This window comes from Schistocerca piceifrons, chromosome 2 (assembly GCF_021461385.2).
Source record: "Schistocerca piceifrons isolate TAMUIC-IGC-003096 chromosome 2, iqSchPice1.1, whole genome shotgun sequence".
Lineage (NCBI taxonomy): Eukaryota > Metazoa > Arthropoda > Insecta > Orthoptera > Acrididae > Schistocerca > Schistocerca piceifrons.
In genome coordinates, this window is record NC_060139.1 from 869,764,356 (window position 1) to 869,783,640 (window position 19,285).

The window sequence follows — 19,285 nt, forward strand, 5'->3', positions numbered from 1 at the left end:
CTAGGTAGCTAACAGTGCAGTGTCAACAACTGGAGAGTTATCATCAGTGAACACATAAAACTCATTCAAGAAGAGTTCAAATTTTATTTTTGCCATTTGTCTTCAGAATACTGGCAAGGCAAATTAGCAAGATCACTCTTCACAACTGACATGCATGCACTTCCTGATGAAGTAAAAGAGGATGCAATTAATTTGAAATGTGATTAAAGTCCTAATGAACAGTTTCAATAAATGAGGTTGGAAGAATTTTGGGTCAGTTTCCTTTATATTTATTCAGGAGTGGCAAAAGAAGCCTAAAAAGGCCTCATATGATCCTCATCAACATATCTATGAGAGGTCAAATTTTTGACACCAGCCATCATGAAAACAAAGCACTGCATTCATCTGAATGTGGTGAGTGACCTAGATGTGCTTTAACAAGTTCAAAACTAAACATTCAGGAGCTGCATAAAGAACAAAAAATTCAACCATCTACAATTTAGGAAAAGATAGATTCCTACTTTCTATAAAGATGACACGTTAAGTTGCAGACAGGCACAATTAAGACATTTACACTTTTGGCCACAACCTTCATCTGGCCCAGGCTGCCAGGGTCAGTGGGATGTGTTTGCGAGGTGTGCTTGCTTGTGTGAATGAATAGTGTGTGTTCCTCATTTTGTGATGAAGGCTGTGGTTGAAAGCTTGTGTGTAAATGTATTTTAATTGTGAATGTCTGTAACTTGCATGTCATCTTTATGGTAACTAACAATCTTATCTTTTTGTACATTGTTCATTTTCCTATCTGGAGTTTCCATTGTTTAATTTCAACCATCACATTGATGTTCTGAGATTTTTTTTTGTGGCTTCCATTACAAAAAAAGGTTGGACATGAAAAGTGTTTTTCAAGTAAAAACAATACTATTAGGTATTTAAGTAAGACATAGCCATTTATATTCTGGTAAGTTTGATGACCCTCTTTTTCTAAAGCGTGTATCGCAGATTATGGTCAAATAAAGTTTTTCAAAAGAAGTTAAAATTAATAAACAAAATAAATAAACTTAGGGGAGCTTTAGGTTATTTGGAGTTGCAAAGAGGGCACCAGGTAGTGTTTGTGCATAATACCATGGCCAGTAGATGCACAGCTGGCAGGGCATGCATGGGGAGAGCGGTAGTTGCGAGGGTTACAGGCAGACACTCTAGGGGAAAACAGAGCACTGTGAGGCAAATGCTGTTCTAAACTGAAGCCTATGCTCACATTTTTCATAAATATTAAGTGGAGCCTGTTCACACCCAAACATGCATTGTGACCATTCAGAGTGATCTGTCACCTCTGCTTTAGTTAGTATCTAGAAATAATTCCACTGAAAACACAACAAATTATGTTTGCTTGGCTTTTAGCGATTTGTAACTTTCAAGAATGTCATGTGTGGTGAATCTTGAGTAAAACCTACATATTTCTCTTGTTGCCATGTTAAAATTTCCTTCTTTTGTCAAAAACAGTGGAATTTACATAGTGCCACCTGTCTAACATGTACAGAAGCAATTGTGAGCGTAATCTGAAACAGTGGTTTATTAACTTTATTAAGTGAGGGACTGAGGAAATGTAAGGTCAGTAGCTTATGAAAAAGGATGTCCTCAATATGGAATGAACATGTAATGTCATCACTTATGTTATTCCAAAAACCATAACATTTCTCATTTCACCAGCTATCAATGGCCCTAAAATTGTTCTTTCATTGGAAAAGTGTGCAGTTAGAGGTATAACATGGTAGTTAATGAAGTTTTGCATAATAATCACATAGAAAAATACTCTCCTCTTTGCATAATATCATTTTCCAAAATCTCATTTTGATATCTCAAACTGTTCATGAAATATGAAGACTGTTGTGGCTGTTTCAGCCTAGCTGTATTGCCTGCACAGCACGATGCAAATGCGTTACATCAGATCAATTGTCTCAAGATTGGCGACAGTTAGCCAAATTTAATATTCAGCAACATATTATGTAATATGCACCAAACACAAAATCATAGTGGCCCCTATTATTGCAAGCTTTTTGAATTTTGTACAATGTGTTACTTCCATGTAAATTTCACAATAACTATGACCATTAATGAATTGATGAGCTTGTCATCATGAACCTCACAAATAAAGCTGTAAGTACCTCAACACTGATTTTTTTTTCCTGAATAGTTTCTCTAAAATCGTTTGAGAAAGATTGCAGGGCATGCACCTCAATTCTGTCATCACTGACTGGCCAATAGGTGGCAAAACACTTTTGGCATCCCCTTCTGAACAAATGAATGAACTCATCCAGTGCTTTGGATGAAAATTGGTCACTGTGCTTTGGCCACTATATCCTGTGCCAACTCTAGAAAAGGTTGGAAACCACTGCTGTAGAGTGTGATGAGTAATGGTTCATGGTCAGAGAAACATTCATCTGAATGAATGACTAACAGTAAAAAATCTTGTTACAAGAGTTAACAATAATATTGTATGAGCATGCTTCTTGATGAGTAGCTATTTTGTTTGTACAGAATAAATTTAAATTTGACAGTCTGTATTGAGGTTACCATAGATGGTGATTTTTTTTTTTTTCTCCTTTCATCTGCCCCCCCCCCCCCCCCCCCCCCAATACTTTTTCACAAGAAGTTCAAAATTGGAGGCTTATAAAGACTTAGAACTACCCTATTCTGGCCAATCAGCTTTATACAGCTGAACTCATTATTAATTTGGCACAAAATTGGCTTACAAAAACTTTTGTGAATTTCAGAGCACATTTGACGAGAATTAAAACTCCACCATTTTTCTCTGTTTCCAACACATAATGCTGGTAAAAATATATCCTTGAGCAACAAAGGTGTCTTTCAGATTCAGTTAGCCAGTGATCTGATCTGCAAACTACATTCACATTTTTACATGTAGAATAATGTTCTGATTCTGCTATCTTGTTCTTAATGCTGCACATATTGATTTGTGGCACAGTAAGTACTTTATCTATCTATTAGTACTTGGACCCACTAAGCCAGATGCTGTTATTTTACTAAAGGGCCTGTTTTTTGTGGAGAGGGGAGACTTCTTATAAAGATAATGATACCCATCATTATTGTTCTCCTATGATGTCCTGAAAGTTATCAAGAAAAATAGGATGATGCAGTATTTCGTGGCCTTCAATAAGTATTTGACTTAATACTACACAGACATTTATTAACGAAAGTGTGATCATATGTTGTTTCAAACAAAATTTATTACTGGATTGAGGATTCCTTTATAGGACCCACATATTATATTCTCTCAGGTGGAGAATTATCAACAAATATACAATAATATCAAGTATATTCAAGAGGAATGTGTTAGTGTCCTTATTGTTGTTTTATATTAATAGTACCCTCCAACATTTTGCAGATTATGCAGTTATTTGTAACTAAGTACTGTCTGAAAAAGCTGCATAAATATTAATTCAGTTCTTGATAAGATTTCAAATTTATGCAAAGATTAGCATCTTGCTTTAAATGATCAAAAATATAGAATTATGCATGTCACAAAATGCAAAACTGTAGTATTAGAAGTAGGTGTGTTAGGTGGCAGACTTGGGTTCTGTGGCAGTATACTGTGAAAATGCAGTGACTGTTGCAAGGGCTTAAGCCACAGCCAGTGTGAATAACTTACCTAGAATGCCAGCAGCTGCAGTTGATGTCCTGCTGAAAGAAGCACCCCACTTGCCAGATGCCCTCTTGTGTTTTCTCATACGACCACATGCTGATCACCTTGGATGTAGACCAGCCACCATGAAGCTTCTGTAGTTTGACATACAGCTGTCTAAAACAGGCAGATGCCAGTCAGTAACCCTGTTCCATACTTTTTCATGGAGACACACAAACACTGCCCTTCCACAAAGTCAGTGCCGAGCAGCTGCATTTAAACCCTATCTTAGCCGAGTATGATAGGATTGGCATGAAAGGGTCACGCACTGCATCTGCCATGCGTCAGTTGGTGCTACAAGCCTACCGATACAGACTTGGAATCTTAGCCATAACTCTGCTGCTGCCAGGCCTCTGATGTATCAAAAGCAGTTAGAAGCACTAGAATTAAAATGCATTTTCAGTGATATCATTTAAATGCTATGAAATATTTCAAATTGTCATGAGGAAACTGCCAATGTGCAGCTACTATTAACAGTATACCAGAATTTCTGGTATTGCAAATAATTTTGCTGTTTGCAAATCTATAAGGTGTAGGTTAAAGCAAAAAGGAATATTTACAAAAAGAAACTAATAATTGTAGTTGGTGTTTTAGCAGTGACTATGATACTGAAAACATTAAAACAGACTTCCATTCTTTTTTATGGAAAAACTGACAATTCCAGACACATTTTTACAGAGAGTGTACTAACTAACTAGTCATTTCGAAGTCACATTAGTATATTGCATATAAAAGTAAAGCTGTTCTCTCTGTGAAGCTTGGTTTGAATGTCACAGTACTTCACTAGGAAAGATTATTGAAAGTGGCATGCTCTCTGCTTCCTTTGACGTAGGAACATACTTGAAGGGATGTACTGCTTGATGAATAATTAGACTGTCCAGATGTTGAGCTTCAGTTCATTGTATTCATAGTCTGACACTTAGCGAGACAATTGTAAAATGTTGTTGTTGTTGTTGCTGTTTTCTTGCTCATGATGTTCTGTTGCTCTTGTGCATGCAGTAATTATTTTAATCTTATCCCCATGATCCTTGTGGGAGCAATACATAGGGGCTGTAGTATATCCCTAGAGCAATCATTTGAAGCTGGTTCTTGGAACTTTGTTAATAGACTTTCTTGGGACAGTTCACATCTGTCTTCAAGAGTCTCCCATTTCAGTTCCTTCAGTATCTCTGTGACACTCTCTCATGGATTAAACAAACCTGTGACCATTCGTGCTGCCCTTCTCTGTATATGTTCAAAAATCCCTGTTAGTCCTATCCTGTAAGGGCCCCACACACTTGGGAGTAATATTCAACTGATTGCACTTCCCCAACATTCTATCAGTAAACTGAAGTCTGCTACCTACTTTACCCATGACTGAACCTATGTGATGATTCCAGTTCACATCCTTACAAAGTGTTCCACCCATGTGCTTGTACAAGCTGGCCAGTTTCAACAGTGGATCATTGATATTATAGTCATAGGATACTACATTTTTTTCACTTTTTCAAGTGCAAAATTTTACATTTCTGAATGTTTAGAACAAGTTTCCAGTCTCTGTGCCATGCTGAAATCTTGTCAAGATATTACTGAATATTCATGCATCTTCTCTCAGATAGTACTTCATTATAGATAACTGCATCATCTTCAAAAAGCCTGATTTTGCTATTAACATTGTCTGCAAGGTCATTAATATAGAACATGAACAGCAAGGGTCCCAACACACACTGTGGGGCACACCTGAAGTTACTTCTACATATGACGATGACTCTCCATCCAAGATAACAAGCTGTGTCCTCCCTACCAAAAAGTCCTCAATACAGTCACAAATTTCACTTGATATCCCATATGATCATACTTTTGGCAATAAGTGTAGGTATGGTAATGTGTCAATTTTCGGAAATCAAGACACACTGCATTTAGCTGGTTGCCTTTATCCAAAGCTTTCAGTGTGTCATGTGAGAAAAGTGTGAGTTGGGTTTAACATCATCAATGTTTTAAAAACTATTCTGGTTGGTGTTGAGGTGGTAATTCTGTTCAAAGTACCTCATTATGTTTGAGCTCAGAATATTTTAAAAGATTCTGCAATAAATCGATTTCAAGGATATTGAATGGTAGTTATGTGGATCACTTCTACTACCCTTCTTGTAGACAAGTGTGATCTGTGCCTTTTTGCAAGAGCGGGACATGGTTTTTTGTTTGAGGGATCCATGATAGATTGTAGTGAGAAGAAGGGCTAACTCAGCCACAAGTTCTGTGTAGAATCTGACAGGGATTTCATTGGGCCATGGAGCTTTCTTCAATTTAAACGATTTCAGCTGTTTCTCAACACCACTGACATCAATACTTATTTCATTCATCTTTTCAGTGGTACAAGGATTAAATTTGGGCAGTTCTCCTGGGTTTTCCTTTGTAAAGGAACATTTCAAAACTGAGTTAAGGATTTCTTTTTTTGCTTTGCTATCCTCAATTTCTTTTCATGTTTCATTCATTCGGAACTGGACACTGACTTTGGTGTCACTGACAGCTTTTACAGTGGACTAGAATTTCTTTAAATTTTGTGAAATGTCATTTCACAATATTCTGCTACATTAGTCATTGAGTGCATCATGTATTGCTCTCTTGGCAGCCAAACATGTTTAATTCAGCATTTCTCTATCTGTAGCTCGACACTTTGTTTTACACCTATTATACAGTAATCTTTGTTTCATTAGAAGTTTTTTTTCAATGACTGTATACCATGGAGGTTCCCTCCCATTATGAACTGTTCTACTGGGTTCATATCTATCCAGTATGTGGTCAACTATTATTTTAAACTTGAGCCAGAGCTGAAAGTTTCAAGTTCCTCATTGAGATATGACATTACTGATTTTTTACCTATTTTACTGAACATATATTTCTTTGTGTGTTTTAGTTGTCCTTTGTACTTTGTTAATCATTGTTGCCACAACTGCATCATGGTCACTGATACCAGTTTTGATGTGGATATCCTTGAAGAGGTCAGGTCTTTTTGTTGCCATCCAGTCCAATATATTTCCACCGTGAGTCTGTTCTAGGTAGTTTTCAGAGAAGGCATTTAGCAAAGTTTCACAGTATGTTTTATCATGCCCACCACTAACAAAACTGTAATTTTGACAATTAATTGTTGGATGATTAAAGTCTCCACTGATGATTATAATATGATTGGGGAACTTACTACGTACAGCTGAACTGAGATTTTTTCTAAAGTTATTGGTTACATCAGGAGATGAGTCTGGTGGGTGATAGAAAGATCCACTTATCATTTTATGCCCATCCCTGATACTGAGTCTTGCCCAAACAGTCTCACATGCCACTTCAATTTCTATCTTGATGGATCTGAGCTTTTTTGTCTACTGCAACAAATACACCACCTGCATTTTACATTTGCCTATTCTATGACACACTCTTGAATTTTCCCCAAAACCTCACTGCTATCAATTTCAAGTTTCAACCAGCTCTCAGTACCTGTTGTTATGTGAGCTTCACTGCTTTTCATGAGCACTTCAAATTCAGGCACTTTGTTGTGAATCCTTCAGTAGTTTACCATTAGGATTTTAATACTCTCACCTGTGGGAAGCATTTTTGCGATCTTACAGTGATCCTTCTGGGTTTTCTACAGCTATCATACATGGATCTGATGAACAGTTGCCCAGTCTAAAAAAACCATAGGCCATTTTCACTCCTTATTTAAACAATCCAGCCAATCTTAAACAGTCTTTTATCAGCATATTTGTTTTCCTCATTGTCCGTGCTTCAAACACAGTTTCTCATTAATTTTTTTCCTAACCTCAACATTTATATGCATATATGTTCACAGCTGTTTCTTTTATGGGAAGTTATGTTGTCTTGTGCAGTCCCTAAGGCTATATATTTCTTTAAATTAAACATGGTATATTTTTGTGTGACAGATAAATCTTTCTAATTCCTTTGGAAGTATGATATACACAGGGTGTTTCAAAAAGTTACTTTACAACTTTAGAAATTCATATAAATTTATTGAAAGAAGATATTGAGCTGGGTTTAGTCTTATTTTGTGGGGAAACACACACAGTTTTTTTTACCTTACTCTACAGATGTTGTATGTGGCTTCTGTTGGTTACCCTGCACACATCCCATTGGAAGTAAATTTCTTCCCAAACTCACTGCAACATTACAGGTGTAACTTGCTCAGTGGCAACGTAAATTCTTGCTCTAAGTTCAGGAAGAGAAGCCAGCACAGGAAGTAAAAATGTGATATCCTTGATGAATCCCCATAAAAAAAAAGAAATAGTGGTATCAGGTCTGGGGAATGATGGGGCCATGCAATTGGCACATCATGGCCAATCCATTTACCTGAAAAGTGGTCACTGAGAAAATCCCAGATATCAGCAAGGTTGTGGGGTGGTGCACCACCTTGCATGAAGTAAACATTTCATTCATGTAGGATTTGCAATTCACGAGATGCATGCTGGGTTGATTTCACAGGACTCTGGGCAAAATGTTGTCTCACTTACTCAATGACACCGTCAGATGTGCTTGGATGACCTGACGATTCCCCATGTCTTACCGAGCACCCTGTTTCTACAAAACATTTATGTCACTCACAAATTGTTGGCCTACTAGGAGACACTTTAGTGCATTTGGTATGGAAATTACGCTGAACTGTTGTTGCCAACTTCGATTCTTCAAACCAAAAAACACAGCTAGCATGCTTGGATCCAGTGAAAGTAGCCATCTTTAACACAACTGCTGCTAGCATTCCTTACAGTGTGATTTGACACTAGCAAACAATGTGAGGCAAAACTTGATGTATTTACCTACAAATTGACACTACAGTCACCTCTGTAGGTACTATGAATTAATTTATATGAATTCTCAAAGTTGTAAAGTCCTTTTTGAAACAGCCTGTATATATGTATTACAGTAATAATGAAATTGTGTTAGGTAGTTGGTTACATGTTCCATATATCATACTCTTGATAAATTTTGTGATGTGGAATGTATCAACTGAAGAAGCATAAAACACACATTTTATAAAATATTTGAATGGGTACATGCTGGTCATTTACAAGCTTCCTCTGTAAAGAATTACTAATTTTCTGTTCAAGAAACCATCTATGGTTTAGGAGGAGTTGTTAAGAACAAACATGTTTAACCCTTCATTACGTGATTTGTTTTGCCTTGGAAACTATAATTTGATACACATTTAGGAAGAGTTTCAGAAAATTGGAAAAATATTTTAAAAATCTTCTGCTTACAGTTTTGAGAAAAGTTGATGTCTTGAAACTTTGCACAGATGCAAAGCCATGCATACATAGTTGAATTAAGTGATAAATTTTATTCTTTGACACTTTGCACATAAGTAAAGCAGCACATTTGTAATTGAACTAAGTGACAAAGTAAACTCAACAGCAATCAGCTAAAACATTTCAAAACTATAGAATTAACAAGAACAGTGAAAAAAACTGAAATGTTATTTTCAGTTACAGTATATTTGCATGCAGCTAACTGATTTTACATCCTTGAAATGAGGTGAAACAGTTATTTTCCTTATTCGAACAAATATTTATTTCATATTTGTCTTACAACAACAGAGAAAAAACTTAAAATGCGCTGTAATCAAAATATGTATAAGCGACTTCATTTTTTGTGAAATGAGGTGAAACAGTTACTTGTCTTATTCAAGCACAAATTTACTTTACATTTTTCACATGCAACAAATGTGTAGCCTTTGTGCTCTGGATTTTTGCACATTAATCTTTTCTCATTCCAAATCAGCCAGTGGTTTACTGGTAGCGAAGATCCCTTGACTTTTATTTTCTTGTTCTCTGTTGGGTCCAAGCTGCTTGATCTTCCACACTTTCTTGGCTCCCGGCCTACCTGTCAGAGAGTTTGGGCTGACTCATTCCTAAACCTCTTTTGGTTCATGGGCATGTCTGTTAATCTTGTTTCAAGAAGCATTCTTTGGTGTAGTCTCCATGAATTTATTACCATTGTATCAAACAGGTGGAAAAAATGGACTACGATACTATCTTTTTGATCTTATCTTGATGTGGTGTCTTCCTATATTGCTGTCATGCAAACCAACATTTCCCATGTGAGAATTGTATATGGAGACAACTGCTAGACAAGGCACTATTATGTGCTCCTTTTTCTTCCTACCAAATCTTCTCACTTCTGATTTTGGAAGTTCTCCAACAAAAGTGGAGAGGAAACTGACATTGCTGTTGTCCTCCTACAAAACAGTAGAAATGTCAACCAACTCAAAATTTGTTGTGAATTCCTCTGAATAACCATCCGATTCCTTTTTGATTTCTTTTTCGTCACTGAACTAGCAGTTAGGAATTCTATTGCATTGAATTGTACCAATGCACTGAATTCCTTTCTTGATCAAATACACCACTAAATCCAGAGAAGTATATCATCTGTCAAAATACAACTTGTAATTCCGGTGTCTTGGCACTTCTCTTGACAGCCAAATAACATCATTTCCACTAGCTCTGGTATCAAGTTCCTCATCAGCCTGAAATTTAGGATCTTTTCCTGTCCACTGTAAATTTCAAATTTGTGAGCAAACCCCCAAGTCATCACAAAGCATAAAGAGTTTGTAATCCCATTTGTGTGGTTTATCTATCATATACATTTTCATCTGACGTCTTGCCTTGGTAGCACACATCCGTTCATCAATTGAAAGTTGTTCACCCATGGGTACTGAAAGACATTTTGGTTCAAATAGTCTAGTATTGGCCTTATTTTGCATAGTTTCTCTTTCAGGATTTTGGGGGTTTGGTCGCTTCACATTGTCACTGAAATGCAAAGTACAATGCAATCTCTCTAAGTACTTCCGTGACAGAGTCTGTTTTACCAACTCAACTCCTAAGACACCATTCCTTAGATCAGACAATATTATGAGAAGGAAAGTTGCTACTCACCATATAACAGAGATGCTGAGTTGCAGATAGGCACAACAAAAAGATTTTCATACATAAAGCTTTCGGCCAAAGGCCATTGGCCGAAAGCTTTAAGTGTGAAAATCTTTTTGTTGTGCCTATCTGTGACTCAGCCTCTCTGCTATATGGTGAGTAGCAACTTTCCTTCTCATAATATTGTTACATTCCATCCTGGATTTACCATTGTTTAATTCCGTAGATCATGATTGTGGGCTGGTGACGCCAAAGTACTGATGATGCATATGCCAAAAAATTTATAAATGTCATAATTTGTGTAATCAGTTGGCTTGTTTGGATTTTGTTGAGTAGCATATATACTTGTTTCATCCTAAGTTTTTGATATAATTTTATCAGTGAGGAAATATTTAAAAAATTGGTATGGTGTATACAGGGATGCCGACTTACAAAAAATATTGAGGGGGGCCCATACTAGGGGTCTTGCCCCAGGATATTTCACCATGTGTACAGACTCTTACAAGATAGCACTTCATGCCAAGCTGAAGTTTTTGTGTAAATGACGAATGTAGGTCATATAAGTCAACAGTGGTGCGGACTAGAGGCAAATTTTTGCACACAGTTTTAGATATGCAGCAGTGCAGGTGTGTAAAGGGGACTTTAGTGTTAAACTAGCAAAGACACCTGAGAAAATTTTGTTTAGTTCCACTCTGCAGATACACAAAGCTGCATAGTGAAGGGTTAATCTACTTTCAAAAATGCTTCTGCTATCTAAAAGATATTTTATTTCCATGGGTAGAATGTCAAGTGTTTTATAGCTACATATTTCACCCACTTTCTATGTCAAAGTTAAAATTTACCATATTTTTCTTCTAGTGTTGTACTCATGAATATCTTTTGATAGTATGTGGAGTAATTCTGTTTATTGCCCTGCACAGAACAAATTGGTTAGAACTTATAAATAAGCCCCCAGTACAATCCACATCCTTGCAACCTCCCCATTCCTGTCTCTCTCAGCTTTTCAAAAAAGTTTTGACTTAGGCTTCTGTTAACCACCCATAGCTTCATATGAGACAACAAGTTTCTGCTTTTCACTAGCCAGGAAGCTACGAAAATGTGACTGCAGGTGTAACAACTTTTACTGCTGGTTAGAAGACCCTACACAAAGCAGTCTTGGTAGCGACACACATAGTGTTTTATGTGTGACTTACCATGCATTTTGTATCTGTTTCATATTCTTATGGCTCTCTTTGACTTGATATTAGGGGTTGGGATACAGTGAATTGTTTGCTTACATTGTTTTAAAATATACTATAATTTGTAATTATTGCTCCTTCACAGTCCCCTACCTTATTTTTTCTTGCTTGCCAGTGAATATATGACTGAAATTCACAGTAAGGTTCTGTATTTTATTCTTGAGATAAGTTTTCTCCCTGAACAAAAATTTCGAAAATTCCACTGTATTTTACTGTTTTTTTTTTGTTTTTTTTTTTTTTTCCTTCCATCTCTCAAAATACTGATAACGTTAAACTTGATCTTGCAGGGGAGTCATTAGGCGGAATAGCATCTGGGACAAACTTGTCTTCAGAAAGGTGCAAGAGCAAGTTGGTGGCCGTCTGCGACTCATGCTTGTTGGCTCTGCACCACTTGCTGGTAATGTGCTCACATTCATTCGCTGTGCCCTCGGTTGCCTAGTGAGTAAAATTTTTATGAAAATCTGAATATAAACTTTTTTAAACATATTTATCCAATGTATTTAATGTTCATGTCGGATATGTGATAGCTTCATGTGCAAATAAGTTGTTGGTGGCAGGTAAAGATCCTGGCATTAAATGATTAGCATAAGTACCTGTTACCATATTAATCATTTTAATATTTAATGTAACTGAAAGTAAAACAGATGGCAGTGCTTATATGAGGAAGTAAAAGTCACTCAGAGTCTGATGCCACAAGGGGTGCAAGGTATTGGAAAGTATTGAATGCAAACATTAAAACATAGCACATGTAGGGTAGAGTTGCTGCTAAGGGCACGTATTTTATTAAACCACTGTTGAAATCAGCACTGAAATATGCTAGGGCTGCAGAGTGACTATAGGAGCATACTTAAATAACGAGACAAGCAAAAAGTATAAATGTTCAAGTATTGCAAGTATTGAGGTCACTGAGGCAAGAGGCTGACAGTCTGTTAGCATTGAGTCATTGTAACAGTGTGCCACGTAACACATTGCAAAATAAATAATAAAAGAAAAGGAAATGAGAGAGAGAGAGAGAGAGAGAGAGAGAGAGAGAGAGAGAGAGAGCGAACTTCAAAATATTAATCTGTGTAAGGACAGGTGAAACAGTGAATTATCAGGTAAAGAATGGTGCTAGGTAAACTTGAGTATATGACAGGTCTGTACATCATCTGCTGCAATATTTATTTGTAAAGGAAAATACTGAACAGTATGTAGTAAATGGCTCAGCACACAATGCTACAGTGACTGCTTTCTTAAGAAAAAAGCATTGTTTTACTAATGAGTATAATTGTTCAGTGAACAAGAAAAATAGATAAAGAAAATAAATGGGTTAAATTTGTCTCCAAGTATATTTACTAAAAATAGTTATTCATCAATTTTCATTCATTCGCATGCTGTTTCATAAATCCTGTCATAAAGAAGAGCCTTTAGGAATGTGGAGTGAGTCAAGTTAATGTATAACAGCCAGAAGCACCCACTGCAGGCTAATTCTGCAACTAAAACTAAAACAATTTGTGATGAGTGATAAAATACTATGCTGGTAATTTGGAAATTACTTCTAGGTTGCCTGAGGAATGTTAATTTACTTTAGGAGAAAAACAACTACTTTGAAAGAAATATACATATACTATATAACTCAGCAAGCTGAAGTAGTTACCCGGCCATAATGGGAAAGAACTTGTTCATGTGACTAGGTACAGTCACATTCCAGTTTACAGTAGGGCATGTTGCTACCTCCTAGTGCAGGCAAGAAAAGTCATCATGAAAAATACGTTTGCAGAAAACCACAATTACGTGCTGTTAATGTCATTAATTCTACTGACAATGATAATGAGAAAGGTGTGATAGTGCTGACAGACAAGGCAATGGAATGGTGTACTAATTGCAGAAGGTGGAGCATGATGCTGAGTGGAGCAAGATTCAAGTGTTTGCCCCAAAGCAGAACAAGTGAAATACACACAGTACATATTTCATTAATGATACAGTCAATTGTTATTAGCAATTTCTGTGATGTTACAAATAATACATAGAAATACCATCTTTGCAAAAAAGCTTAGCAGCTTTTGTCACACACAACCGAATTTCCAGGCTAGCAAAGAAACTGTGACAGAGACTGTCCCATGGGATCAGATTTTAAAGGATACCAGAATGAATGAGTCATTATGTGTGGACAAGAGTACATATTAGCAAATAAGAGCACAATACATTAGAAAAAAAAACACTGCAGTGTGAATAAATGCTGTAAAGTGACAGTGTGTGAACAGTGTTGCCAAATGATGGTGTCAGGCAATGTTTCATTGTTGTGAATGCACACATTATTTTTTGGTCATTTCTCTATAACAGAAAAACTTAAGACTTTCATGTAAAAATGAACAGAAAAAGAATTAAAAGTACATAGAAATAAGGAATGCAAATTTTTGGCATTAATTAAGGGGCTTTAATCTTCTTTTTACACAGTTGAGAAAATTTTGCAAAGAAAATGGTTTCCCTTTCTACTGCCATCATATCAACTAGACCTAATTCCTATAGAACTAGTCTGAAATTTTGCAAAGAATACGATCCATAGTTACGATGCATCAAACAGCTCACTCTTTGAAAGTATAATGTCAGTGGATATATGTAAAAAATGTACTCACCATCAGTAGCAGAACAACACACATATAGAAGAAATTGAAGTTTGCAAGATTTTGGAACCAATGGCTCCTCCTGGCAGAAGGGTTGATGTAGAAGGGACAGGGGTGAAGGAAAAGAACTGATGAGACTTAGGCAAAGGGATGAGTGTGGAAAAGTAGCCCAGAACCCTGGGTCAGGTGAGACTTACCAGACAGGATGAGAAGGAAAGACTGATTGCTGGGGAATGCACCTGATGAGATCTGCAAAGCAGAGAGCTTAAAGATGGAAGATGGGCTAATACACACACAAACAAAAAATACTGCCAAAACACCAGAACATCATGCATGAGTTAAAAAGCTAAGTGGGTTTTATGTCATAGAGGTGGGAGGGGCTGGCAAAAAATAGACAGATCAGAAAATGAAAGAGAGAAAAACTAAAAGGAAGTGAATAAAGGAATAGTTACTGTGAAGAAATGCTGAGATGGAAAAAATTAACATAAATTAAGGGCAGGTGGGGGCAAGAACCAAGAACATGTCTTAAAGCATGCTCTGCAAGAAGATATTGTCTGTTGCCAGTGTACAGCCTCTGCCTCTGCCTGTGCCCACTTATCCAACTGATTGCTTGGTGGTGGTCATGCCAGTGTAAAAGGCTGAACAATGTTTACGTAACAGCTGTGTGCTACTCTGTCTTCTGCGTTTAAGCTCTCGGGTTTTCAAATCTCATTTAATGCAGGCCCCAGCAGTCAGTCTGTTTTTCTTTCTATCTATCCCATTATCCAAACTCTACCTTATTTTTCCAAACCTTACCAGTCCTTTTTCTTTACCCTTCTTACTCCCCTTTCAGCCTATCTGCCAGAAGAAGGAGCCATTGGCTCTGAAAGCTGGCAAAGTTTAATACTTGCTATGTTTGTGTTATCCCGTCACCACTGGGTAGTAGATTTTTTATCTGTAAACTTGCATTATATTTTCGAAAACATCTCACTCTGTAACCCCAAAAAAATGGATGATGCTTTTGCTGTTAATAAATAAATGTTGAGTGTCACCTAGCTTGGTGCAAACCTTTCAGTATAATGCTACTTCAGCAACTTGGATGTCAGCTTCACTACTCTTATATTCAGGTAGCTTTTCAGTTGGTCTCACATGGCTGAGTGAGCCATCTTCCAGAATTTTCCACCAGAGAAAAATTAGAAGTGGTCACTGGAAATCAAACACTGGACTTCAGTGTTAATAGCCAAAAATATTAACTACTACACCACACAAACTAATGTTATATCATTAGCTTTTACTATCGTGGCATTTGAAGACCTGAAAGGCCATGTATCACTCCAGAAATAAGTGTGATGACTATTAGTGGAGATATACTTTTATTGGTGAAGAAACTCAAAATGTAATAAAATCAGTCAACATTTGAGCAACAAGTTGGCATTGTCATTGATGATAATTTAACAGACACAGCTAAGGAAGATATTGATGTCACTGGGCACAGTGATTTAACAAAGATTGCCAGCAAAGCATTGTGAGCAGTCAAAGTGAGATACACTGTGCACCCTGTTCAGCTCTTGTTGTTAACATGCACTTGGCTTGGTGGTGCATACAGATGTGTCATGTGACACCATTGCACTTGCAAGAGTGTAGTGAAATGCATGCTGTTACTACCTCTGCTCTCCTTCTGTGGTGTAAACGTGACAGTGTTGCCACCTGTCCAGGTAAAGTTAATTTTGCTGGGATACTGTTATAAACAATACTGCCTGAAAAACTTTTGTTGATCACTGAGCTTCCTTTTGGTGCAATAGATCAATGGAACACATAACTAACTAACTAACTAACTAACTATGCTGTTTTGAATGTATGATGTGCCTGTCACGAGCATTACCAAAGAATTCTTGAAGAAAGAGGGTTACCATAGGTAGTAAAGAGTTGGTTATTTGCTTTTATAGATGACTGGTACAGAGCAAACACATAGTACCAGCACTGCATGAGGAAGACAGAGATTGCAGAAATCATTTGCCTTAAGTGTTTCCAGTGAATTCGGCAGCTCAATAAACTAAATCAAACCCTTGATGAATGACTATGATCTGTAAATTTTAATATTATTCTTTATTTAAAGAAGTATGTTGGAATCATTTACACTTGTTGCTTCAATTTGCTATCACAAAAGAGTAATTAATTCAAAAAGTTGGGATAATACATTGTTAAGAATTTATCCTGTGTATACGCACATGTCACAGCAAGATTTTGTGTGGCATTTTCCATGTATACATATTATTGCCATTTTTTGTGTAACAGCAGTATTCTGTTGAAGAGTATATCTACAGCACAGCCACATAATTCAATCTCATAGTTAATAAAATAATAAATTATCCCATTATATATAACTCTTAACATTTTGCTATGGACTATCTTTGTCAAGAGATGGACGTTAGTATTGATTTTTCCACAAACAAAATCAATTTGGCTTTCCCATCAGAGCTTCTGTATCATTTAGATGCACCAAGATGTTGTCAAGATACTACATACACGATTTACCTTGTTGTGGCGAGAACTTCCAGTTTTAAATGCCACCAACTGAAAGTCACTGATGCTCATCTTCAAGCTCTAATCATTGACATACTTAGTTATTTCTGTAACGCCAAGAGTAAGGTGTTATCTGCATGGTTTATTGTGTGGGGATTAAGAGTTCATGATATATATTGAGCACCGAGATATAAACTTTCCCCCCCTGCGGGTTCGGGGGTAAGATTAGGCCAGAGGTATTCCTGCCTGTCGTAAGAGACGACTAAAAGGAGACTCGAATGTTTCAGCCATTAAGAGATGGTCCCCTGTAGGGTTTGACCTCAATTTTTCAAAACTTTCCCAAAGAGCGAGCCAATGGGGGAAGCGCGCATTACATGGTGCATCGTGTCCATTGTGCCTTGAGATCTGTAGCCTGCTTTCTCGTTGGCGCATTGCAGTCTCGCTCATCCTCCATCTCTTGGGCAAGGACACCTTCCTGGGTGCATTTTCCACCATGCACTATGCAGTGTAGCTTCCTGCACCAACGATGACCCTGGACTTGTTTGCACCTCATATCCAGCACGATAGCCAGTCCGTTGTGGTGGGGCTGTCATGTACCCTCTTGGTTGTAGCTCCCTGACAACACAGGGATCACTCTGCTGATACCTGCACCGTTATCTCCCCATTTATGCCAAGAAGTAGATGCCTGTCACCCTGGGGCATCAGGACTCCCGGCAATGGCCATCCTGCCAGGTGGCCTTTCTGCGGCTGGGTGGCACCTGCAGGGAGGGCCCCTTAACCACCAGCAGTCACTAAACATTCTAAGTCTCAGTACAATGCAAGGAAGTACGACCCTAAATCATTCCCCTCCCTGGCCACACCATGGCAGGCTAAGGATGGCAGCGAACCTTATTCAACCCAGTACCTCGTATGTACGAGAACTGATAGGGACTCCTTTGTTTTGATGAAGCCACAGGTTTTTTGTAGACCATTTAGAGGACAATTTTGGGGAGGTAGAGGGCTGATCCAAAATGCGGTCAGGGTCAGTCTTGATAAAAACAGCATCCTCTGCCCAGGCATGGGCATTACTCACTTGTGACAAGCTGGAGGATGTTTCTGTTACCATCATGCCCCATAAAAGCTTAAATATGGTCCAGGGTATTATATTTCACAGGAACCTTCTTTTGCAGTCTGACGACGAGCTGCATGCCAACTTAGAGCAATGAGGCATTCATTTTGTCTGGTGCATCCATCAGGGTCCGAGGGATAATCAGGTTGCCACTGGTGCCTTCATCTTGGACTTTGAGGGTGATGCATTGCTCGAGAAGGTCAAGGTGATGGTCTGCTGCTGTGATGTAAGGTCATATATCCCTCACCCTATGTGGTGCTTTAAGTGCTGGCGGTTCAACCATATGTCTTCCCGCTGTACTTCCAGCGTCACATGTCAAGATTGAGGACATCCATCACATCCCCATACTCCCATCTGTGTCAACTGCAGAGAGCATCATTCCCCTTGCTCACCAGACTACAGGATTTTACAGAGTGAAAGGAAAATCATGGAATAAAAGACCCTGGACCAACTGACTTACACTGAGGCTAAGAGGAAATTTGTGGGTCTACATCCTGTGGCTATGACCACCTCTTACGCCGCCGCTACGAGAACAGTTGTAGCCCCATCCGTTCCGCAAATTCCGGTCAGCTCTCCGAGCCGGAAGACTACACCTGCCCCCTTGATGGTGGGGGGCACTTTCCTCCCTGTTGCTCCCACACCACCTACCTCAGGACTGCCCCTTCCAACCATTGGGAACACCAGTCCCCACTCCTCAGCCAGAGAAGCATAACTCCTCTTTGGCACCTCTCGCTAGGAAGGGGTCTCTTGGGTCACTCCCTTCCCAGGTTTCTGGTAGTGGGAAAGATGACACCTGCCAGTGGGTTACCAGACTCGTTGCCACTAATTTTATCTGACAACACCTCATTGGCTGAATTAGTTTTATGTTTTATTCATGAGGGTGGGTTTTATCATTGATCTAAGTTTTAGTGCATGTCCTTTGTCACTCTTTGTCCTCCATCCTAGTGCTTTTAGGGTGGAGGTTTTAATGTGTTGCAGAGTGGCTGGCTTCTCCTTTTTATTCTCATGGTCTGTCAGCCATGGTCATCTGCTTTGTTGTTTTACTCTCTTCATCCCGTTTCTTTCATTTCTGTGGTTTTCTTGTCCTCCTTTTGTCCATTTACATGTTTGTTGTCCTTCATCATTCTTGTGCTTTTTCCTTTCACTCTGTTTTGTGTTGTCAGTCTTGTTTATTTTATTCTCACACTTTTATTCAGAACAAGGGACTGATGACCTTGTGGTTGGTTCCTTCCCCCCCTCTTTTAATCCAATAA

General features: G+C 38.1%; 1 protein-coding gene across 1 annotated transcript in view; it reads left to right on the plus strand.

Moving 5' to 3' along the window:
- The window catches only part of LOC124776279 (long-chain-fatty-acid--CoA ligase 1), a 188,157-nt gene that overhangs the window by 150,974 nt on the left and 17,898 nt on the right, over nt 1-19,285 (plus strand). The window contains exon 8 of the mRNA XM_047251182.1: nt 12,107-12,257. Coding sequence (XP_047107138.1) covers nt 12,107-12,257 — 151 coding nt within the window. The remainder of the gene's footprint in view (nt 1-12,106; nt 12,258-19,285) is intronic.